This window comes from Natator depressus, chromosome 2 (genome assembly GCF_965152275.1).
Source record: "Natator depressus isolate rNatDep1 chromosome 2, rNatDep2.hap1, whole genome shotgun sequence".
Lineage (NCBI taxonomy): Eukaryota > Metazoa > Chordata > Testudines > Cheloniidae > Natator > Natator depressus.
This window is the reverse complement of record NC_134235.1, coordinates 24,985,422-24,995,321: the sequence shown is the minus strand read 5'-3', so window position 1 is coordinate 24,995,321 and position 9,900 is coordinate 24,985,422. Positions and strand designations below refer to the sequence as shown.

Below are 9,900 nucleotides of genomic sequence, written 5' to 3'. Positions count from 1 at the left end.
TGCTACTCCTTCCAACTTCCCGCACTGTCAGTTTGCACTTTATTCCTACTGCACCCTGTACATGGAACGCTCTCCCACTATTGCTAGTGCATACCTGCTCTTTCCTCCTTCAAAACCTTCCTTGAAAACACAGTTTTCCCGAGCATCCTTTCCATTTATGTTCTTGGGTCTTGTCTTTGTATGTCTTGCCTACTTTGGGCAGTATGCTCCCTGTGGAAGGCAACAGCATGTCCTAGGCATTGTCCCCTCATAATATTAAGTAGATTCCTTAGAGAATTAAGTTAAATTGATATAAACTGGGTTTAAACTGATTTAAGAGTGCCCTCACATGAGTGTGCACCTGTTTAACTACATTGGTTAAATAATGCATCTTTAGTTAACAGCTGCAACTTTGTATTTAGGCAAGGAGGAGATTTTTTAAAGGCACAAATGGCAGTTAGATGCCTAGTTCCCATTGACTTTTAATGAGACTTAAGTGCCTAACTGTCCTTTGTGTCTCTGAAAACCTCCCCAGGGTCATACTCTGTGTTTTGCGGCGCATTGTGTACATATTCAATGCTATTTAAATGATCATTATTATTAATATTTCATTCTGATGGAGAAGCCCAAAGGTATCCATTTTGAAGATGACTGTTGTTAATATAAAATACTTGTTTAAGAAGCAACTGAGTTTTCTGCTTGTCTATTAGTGCTTTTAGATTTACTTTGAAGATGGTTTTAATTGTATGGTCACTTGGCGCTGTAGCTGAAGTGACAATTGCTAAATTGTTTCATGGATTAAATGGATCTGGATCAGGTTACTTTAAGACAAATGTTTACGGAGAATGTGTTGGATTTCGCTTTATAATGCTGTAAATGGGATGACTACTACACTGATTTTAATGCCTTTAACATCCAAACAAGCTTTTACACTTAGAAAAGTGTCTTGAAATGATATGTCTCTTTTTCAAATCAACTGACTCTCTTTTGTGATGGTCTTTTATTATAATTTAGTTGAAACAAGTTCTATTATAAGATTCATTTTAAATCACGTACATGCTTTTAATGTGTAAGAGGAATCTTTTTTCTAAAAATTATGCACATAACCCATATTTTCAAAGTAGAGCTACGCTAAATTAGATTTTAATCCATCTCATTCAGAATATCAAGGAGAATTTATTCCTGCATACTCAAACATCAACAACAAACATTTATAAACACACCTCAATTTTGAGTTCTCTAGAAGGAAATGACTTCTGGTGCATATTTCCAAATCTATTATATATTGCAGTAGCCTCTTTCCCATTCTTTGCTTAATGTATATAAAGATTTCATCACCTCTGGTGTAATAATAATTCTCATTTGAGACTAAATGCTGCTGTCCCTTTCCTTCCCCTGGCTCACCACACCCTGAGTGAACAAGCTTTGTATACACAGTGTAGTTGTAGCTGTGTCGGTCCCAGGATATTAGAGACCCGAAGAAGAGCTCTGGGTGGCTTGCTAACCAACAGAAGTTGGTCCAATAAGCAATATTACCTCACCCACCTTGTCGCTCAGGCTTTGTATAGATGGTTTAAAGGGGCACTCAGGCAAGCAACCCTCTCCAGTCCTTTCACCTGAAATAGCCCAAGCTGATTGGCTGCCACAGTTATAGCAAATGGACTTTTAATAGCACCTAGGGCCTTTGCACACTCCCTACTCACAAGGGTTAGGCCTGTGAAGCTGCATAGTTGTGGTGCCATATCTTCACCCTTCCCTTTGCATTGGCATTGTGGAATGGGGCATTCCAAGCTCATTGAGGCCAGTGCATCCTTCCTTCATGAATTCTTAATCTGTGGTATGTTCAAAGGTTGTGAACTCTGAAAGGATTACTATGGTCCAAATTGAAATCAGGCTTCAATGGGATTATAGCTGCTTGTGTCAGATCTGTTTAAGCCTCACCATGAGCCTCATTCTCCACTGCCTCGTACCTTGAATAGTCATTGACCTCTGTGTAGTGAGTGCACAATGCTACCAGGTCAGAATACTGATATCTAATCCCTTTGCATTCGTGTTGGTCAAGTATCAGTGACTACACAAGATATTGGGGCACTGGAGAAACAGGCCCTATGTCTTCAAAACAGGGAGCAAAATCTGCAGGAAAACATCTGTGTCAGATTTGTCCATTTCCGATGAGAGAAACCACATAAACAGACAAAAGATAAGCTGAAAAAATTAATTGTTTTATAAAATAAGATCCTACAATCGTATCTGAACATCCAGTTTTTAAATATGGTACATTCACTTTCTCACAGAATATTTAAATATTCAGGTCATTTATGGTATATTTCTCAGACTATTTGAGTTAAAAACTTTGGATAAATTAAACAACACCTACCAAAGGATACCACAACTTATACACATAAAACTAAGTAACAATTTTAAAAATATCCACAAAGTAAAGAAAGTAGGATCTCTTAGGAAATGCTACATAATTTCTGCTTAAAAATATACTTGATCATTTTAGTCTATCTTGAAAATATAGTTTGTATTTAATTTCTCTTTCTAAATTTCAGTCTCATATAATTTCCATTTAAGTTAATAAATATGTACAACAAAAACCTTTATATCAGTGAATATAAATAGTAAATACTGTATTAGGCCTGGTCCAACATTCTTTGCTCACTCAATGACTTCAGTGGTACTTTTCGATTTTAGATGCCAAAGGCTGCAGATCAGGACCTAAATGTCATCAGATGATTATAGCTTTTACAGAAGTGACTTTATAGTAAAAAAAGCTCTAAGCTCTGAGAGCTTAGAGCCATTCCAGTCATACATTTCTATAAATAATCACGTACAATGTCGGGGAACAATGTTCTACGTTAATTACTGCTAACAGTAATTAAGGGGAAATAGTGGAGAATGAATGGAAAAATATCTTGAATTAGACACATCGTTTTTTTACTGATTGGACTTGGTTCCCTATCATTTCAAAAAAGAGTTTTTGGTATAATTGGTACATTTTAAAACTTTGAAGCAACTTGACCACCTTCTTCAGACTTTGGATAGGTTTTCTGGGAAAGTGGTAGGCTTTCAAATGCTTTAGCCCATGAGTTAGGGCCTTAATTGTGTCTTTATCAGTGTTTTTTATTCTCCACAGGTTAAGAAGCTTTGGAATTTGTTCCGTAGGCTTGCACAGCTTCATAGTGCGCTGAATATCTTCTTTTCTTACTTTCTTTCCTGGTAAATTCACCATCAGAATGTTGAGATGTTCAAAGGTTAGATTAGCCTGGCTAAGATGTTTTAAGACGCTGTTTTCACAGAGATCAATACCTACAAAAAGCAAGGAGGGCCATTCATATGATTCATTACTATTTTATAACGGCTTAAAACAAACTCTAAAGTCAGAAAAGGACATGTACCCACTAAATGTTTCCTAGTTTTATTTCCAAATAACCCTTTTAGCATTGCTGTTTTAACCCTCAATCTTAGAAAGCACTTAAGCACGTGTGTAACTTTCTTCATATAAGTAGTCCCAAGTTACGCACATACTTGCTATCATACATTTATTTCTACAATTTTGTAATGTGCATCTTGTCATATGTACAGTGCATGAGGCAGGGCTCTGTATCTCACATTGCACTACATGACTGTTTTACTCCTGATATACAGGAAATGCCGAGACATCGTAGCTATAACTGTCACTGGTGCTTCAGTTCCAACATAGCATTAGCTCCAGCACAGACACGTTACAATCAGACATAATTATATAATTATATATAATATAATATATAATATAATTATATAAACAGACATAAATTAAAAACAGTTTCTCAAGGACACCATTTCAAATCCATTCCTTGTAGAACAAAAGTCATTCAAATCCGATGGTTGCTGATGGTGGCTCATGCGAAAAGGGTTTGGTAGTTTTCAGTGAAAACTGCAGCAACAAGTGTTAACATCACAAAAACTGCCACCGTAAGCTCCCCTTTGACACCGATGGTGGCAGTTTCAGCAGAAAGGTGAAGGAACGAATAGGGATATTCTTTCCAAGAAGAGAAAAGCATGTTTGCAGGGGTATGTATGAGACTTTGAATTGCCAGTGCCCACACAATTCCTCTTCGTGGATATCTAAAGGGTATAGGTCTCTCAAGCCAGCACCTATAGTGCCTTGCTTATATCTGGGGCCCTATCAGATTCACGGTGCACTTTGGTCAATTGCACGGTCGTAGGATTTAAAAAATCATAAATGTCATGCTTTCAGATATTTAAATCTGAAATTTGACAGCGTTGTAATTGTAGGGGTGCTGACCCAAAATGGATTAGTGGGCAGAGGGTGGGGGTTTGCAAGGTTATTGTAGGGGGACTGTGGTATTGCCAGTCTTACTTCTGCGCTGCTGCTGGCAGTAGCGCTGCCTTCAGAGCTGGGCGGCCAGAAGCCTAGCTTGGAAGGCAGCGTCACCACCAGCAGCAGCGCAGAAGTAAGGGTGACCTGGGAGGGTATCACCACCTTTACTGCTGTGCTGCTGCCTTCAGAGCTGGACCCTTGGCCAGCAGCCAGCACTCTCTGGCCACCCAGCTCTGAAGGCAGTGCAGAAGTAAGGGTGGCAATACCACGACCCCACTACGATAACCTTGCAACTCCCCCACAACCCATTTTTGGGTCGGGACCCCGAGTTTGAGAAATGCTGGTCTCTCCTGTGAAATCTGTAGAGTATAGGGTAAAAGCACACAAAAGACCAGGTTTCACAGTCCGTGATGTGTTTTTCACAACCATGAATTTGATAGGGCCCTACTTATATCATATACTGTGAGCCTGGTTTCCCCTGATCTGTACACACCCCGCTCCCATTGACTTCTTTAGTTCTTGCTCTGGTGTAAATGAGGGCAGTATGGACCCTGAGTATCACAGTATTTCCTACTCTTCTGGTCCCAAAGGGGAATTGATTTACACTCCATACATATTACTCAATAGGGTCACATAGACTGCGAGTCTGGGCAGAATTTGGTCCTTTCTGTTGAACATAAAGGGTTAAATTCTGCACACAGTTGCACCTAAACAGTTCCCATTGGCATCAGTGTGAGCAGTGTGCCCACCACCCAGGGCAGAATTTGGCTCCAGGAGATTACAAAAGTGCTATTTGAAAAGTTACTTCTAAATGTGTTTGCTATGCTGTCTGAATTACCTTGAATGATCTTCTTGACCGTATCCTGTTCTTTGTTTTGCTGCTTCCATAATTTCAACAGTTGGAACATCTGTTCTTGAGAACTACGTTTTTGTTTAATCCTTTCTATATTTTCTGCATTAATCTTTGTCCCAGGCAAACCGTCCGTTAGTACATTCAGCCAGTTAGGGGTGAGTTTTTCTGGAACAGCAAACCTGAAAAGTGCTTCCTCGCATAGGGTTACATCTGAAAACAAATCACAGAGAAAAAGATAAGTTAAGTCCTGGAAGTGAAGGCTAGAAGGGGCCAGCAGATCATCTAGGCTGATTTCCTACACATCACAGGACACACTAATCCCCACCGAGTTACTCCTGCACTGACCCCAATAACCTGGATAGACTAGAATTACAGCTTTCAGGAGAGATTAAACTATTGTGTGCCACAAGCACATAACAAAAGGGACCAAGGTACACCAACGCCCGAGGCCCCTGCAATGATAGGGAATTGATTTGGTGAAATAAGCCAAGATGATCCCAGCAAGTGTCTGAATTCTTCTGAAATTGTTTGGCCCTAACAAAACATAGAGGGTCCAGAATTGTAAGAAAAACTATTTTAAAAACATGTTTAAAATAAGGGACTGGTCTTTAGAGCTATGAAATATATGCTTCTTACCCCTTCTATATCATCTAATCAACAGTAACTAGATTTTAAAGTTTTCCCATCAATTTTTATCATAGCCATTGCTAATCCCATTTTAATAATGCTTGTCGGGATACTTACACTACACTTTGGCATTATACATACCTATTCCGCATTTTTGAGTTGATGTGTCCGTGTTTTCATGACACACATTGTCATGAACCGCATTGCCCTTCAGTGCTATTTTATGATTTGGTGCACTGCAGTTTGTGTGTTTTTGGCAGGCTGCTTTGGATGAAGTTTCATTTGAGAAAAATCCTTCTGGACATCTCTGGCAAATGGTGTCACTCTCAGGGGTGCCTTTAGAAAAACAAAACCCACTATCTTTTATAAAAGATACATATTGTGTGTGAGTTTTTGTGCACCAGGAAAGAAAATAGCAAAAAATAAACCATGACTTCAGATTTTCATGCTTTCTCGTTCCTACTTGAACACTCACTTGGAAGATATTTGTATAATTTTGAAAACTTTTCTCTCAAATTCAGATGCTCATGCTACAGAAGTATGTTAAATAATATTTTTAAACACACTGGCTTCTCACCCTTGCATACATTTGTAAATTAGCACCAGATAACTTGACTTTATTCAAATGTTTACAAAAGGTGTCTGACCTTCAGTTTTCCTCCATATAGATTTTTTTCTGAGAATCAATTAAAGGGCACAAAACATTGGTCCAAATTCTGCTCCGTTACATCTGTGCAGACAATCACTAAAATAAATTAGTCTGTTTGTAACTGAGTAGAATTCAGCCCATTTCTTTAAATCTGTTGCAGGCAGGTTCTTCTTTTTGTGTGTGTTCTGTAATATAATTTGAATACAGTTTACATATTGGCCTTTAAATTAAAACCATTCATCCATTGTGACTTTCCTCCCTTCCTTTATATATGAACATTTGTGGAAGTTTCTCCAATAGATATTTTTAATCTCTCAAATATGAATTTCCAAAGTTATAACAAATTATGCCATTGCATAATCTAAATGAGTTTCCAAAGCCTTTAAAAGTAAGTTGTTGTTCAGTAACATGGTAAATTCAAGATTACATATTGACCCTTTCTTGGATTGATTACATTATTCTATACTTGCCTAATATCTAATAATTATGTATGATCAGGAAAAGTATATAGACAGTATTTGCCCTAACTGCTATTATAAAGAATATATTTATTATCCCACAGTTAAAGAACTGAGACAACATGGAACATTACTGCACCACATTTACTGAAAGGGAGAAAATTAATGTATGAAACTTAAGCCAGGCAGCTACTGTGAAGAGTCTATCAAAGGAAAATCCTGGTTCAAATCAAAGCTCATACAATATATCCCCAATTCAGCAGTATATTCCTATTCAGCTAAGTATTTAAGCATGGTCTTAACTTTAAGCACATGCTTAAGTCTCCTTGACACCAATGGGACTTAAGTATATGCCCAAAGTCAAACACATGAGTAAATGCGTCATTGAATAAGGATGCACTTAAAGACACAGTCCCTTCTGAGCTTAAAGTCTATTAGTCCATAGTCTAAACAACGAGGAGTCCATGTGGCACCTTAGAGACTAACAAATTTATTTGGGCATAAGCTCTCGTGGGTTATAACCCACTTCATCAGATGCATGGCATGATGCATCTGATGAAGTGGGTTATAGCCCACGAAAACTTATGCCCAAATAAATTTGTTAGTCTCTAAGGCAACACAAGGACTCCTCGTTGTTTTTGCTGATACAGACTAACATGGCTACCCCTCTGAAGTCTATAGTCTATGATTCAATTCTTTGCTGGAATTGAGGACTATATTTGCATTTGAAAATGCCTCCATCTAGTGTATTTTAGGAGTACTTGCTGTAAAAGCTAAATGCGCAGAGGTTTGCGTAAAAATAAGCAAATCCACCTTTGCTACAATTTTACATTTCTAAGACTTGCTTAGAAATAAAAGGATATGAATCTCTGAGTTTTCAAGTAGCCAAGAAATAAAGAGTATATTTATATATACTCAAACGCAGAAATTCTGCTTTCACTAGATAATGAGTAAAAACGTGCAAGAGAGCAAGAGCTCTCCTTGTTCATATCTTAACTTCAAAAGTGATTCTGTACAATTACTTAAAAGAAATTAATTTTGCAATAGCCAACCCTCTAAAAGATAGTGACAGAATAATGCACCACAGAAGGCTACATAGAGATTTTCCTTTTTAATCTGCTAATATTATGCAATGACAGCTGCCGTAAACAATATGAAAGTCCAACTGACAGAGATCTGCGCATTTCAGATGATTGGGCATCAACTACCATTGCTAAGAGAATTTCTGGTGGACTTTCCCCTACCATAGATATGCTGCTTTTTCAGGTTGTTCCTTCCAAAGAGATTAGCATCTCCATATTTTGGGAGATGGAGATAGATTGTCCTCATTCCCAGAAATACTTGCAGGAGGGGACAAAGTACATGGAAACTCCAGTAGGTTGCAGAGTTTCTTCTGCATCTTCCTCTGAATGGGAAAGGAGTAGGGTGGGTGATCTGGAAACCCAGCAGAGTCCTAGGTTCTACATGGTTAAAGCAGTATGGCACCTCTGGTGCACTGCTCCTCCAGCCTCCCTCACTTAGAATTTGTGCTGCCATTGACTGTCCCCCTGGTGCCCGCTTGAGGGGAATAGCAGGTGCACAGTGAGAGCTAACACTGCTTTGATCTGCGTTAACTCCCAAGTGGATTTCTCCTAGGAAGCCTGCCACATTATTGAGCACCATAGCGCAGAGAGTGGCGAAGGCTTGGTTTGGATTCGACAGGATCAGATCTCAAAGATTGTTCTTGCAAAATGGTCCAAAATGGTAGAAACGTTGCATGATCAGGTGATCTCATGTAATTTCTGTCATTTTGGGGTGAAATGTCCTGAGAATAGATGTTACTTTGTGATTTCAATTGCTTCCATACCCAAACCAGAAAACAAGCCCCATGTAGTTTTGATCTGACCTAGAATCAAAGATATAATGGCTGATTTAGGTCAACAGATTAAATTCCTGTTCTTCTTTGCAATTTGAAGGTACTTTTGCTTTTGGGGTTCTAATTTTGGCCCAATTCTAGTTCCGTATCAGTCCTTCGAAGGAACTCATATTCTAGTTAAAATGAATTTCAAAAGTAAGAGGCATATGCTATTAAAACTACAAAATACCAAACCTTAGTAAAGTACAAGAACTAAACAGACCAGAGAGCACCAGTGTGAGAAACAATCTGATCAGTTTACAAAATACATTAAAATAAGAAATTTCCAGTTGTCAGAATCAATTTTGTAGGACAAAGAGGCTATATATACTATAGTATAAATATAGGAACAGTCCCAGAGAAGGTGAGGTCCTTTTGTATCCAAAAGAAACAAATAATGTGCAATGAGCTCTCTTGGGTGGCTGCTAAATTAACAGCATCTAATAGTCTGACAGTAGGATCACTTCCCAGAATAAATATGCTTTGATGGTGTAGATAATATTTGGCCAGCAGGGTGACCTCTGCTTTGATTCCCTTGCCACAGAAAGATTTATAGTGCCACCAATGCATGCCTCATAGCCTGGGTGCCAGGACTAAGATCATGGAAGAAAAATATACTTAATTTTATAGTGCTATACTTCAATGGATCTCAAAGCACTTTACAAAGATGGTTAATTGTCCTTTATCTGCAGTAACAGATATGGAAACTGAGAAGCAGAGAGGTTAAGTGATTTGCCCAAGGTTACACTGAGGCAGTGGCAACTGGGAGCAGTAGTCAGATTCCGACTCTCCAGCCTGCGTCCCAGCCACTGAACCACATTGTTTCCATATCTGATTATGAGGCATATTTTTGATAGACTAAGGCCACACTCCACCCTCAGTTACACCAATACAAACACATTGTGTTCAGTGATGTTGCATAGATGTAACAGAGAACAAAATTTGGTTCACTGTCTTTAAGTTTTCCAGCAATTACCTTGTCTTAAAAACCTGAAGATTATAAAAGTTATTATGTTGCCAGAGTCTGTATCTCTGTTTCTTGTTTGAGGCCAACTTGCCGTTTAGTTGATGCACTCTGCTGTAGTTTGGGAACCCATCTCTCCAAAAGATTAT

The 9,900-nt window shown here is 38.5% G+C and overlaps 1 protein-coding gene across 5 annotated transcripts in view; it reads right to left on the bottom strand.

Annotated features, from left to right (window-relative positions):
- Positions 1 to 2,270: 2,270 nt before the first annotated feature.
- TNFRSF11B (TNF receptor superfamily member 11b) overlaps positions 2,271 to 9,900 on the bottom strand; it is a 91,054-nt gene continuing 83,424 nt past the window's right edge. For all 5 annotated transcript variants that reach the window (XM_074943914.1, XM_074943916.1, XM_074943913.1 and 2 more), the window contains 3 exons: positions 5,928 to 6,122; positions 5,145 to 5,369; positions 2,271 to 3,291 (listed from right to left, as the gene is read on the bottom strand). In XM_074943914.1, the coding sequence (XP_074800015.1) occupies positions 2,903 to 3,291; positions 5,145 to 5,369; positions 5,928 to 6,122 (809 nt within the window). In that variant the 3' untranslated portion in view covers positions 2,271 to 2,902. The remainder of the gene's footprint in view (positions 3,292 to 5,144; positions 5,370 to 5,927; positions 6,123 to 9,900) is intronic.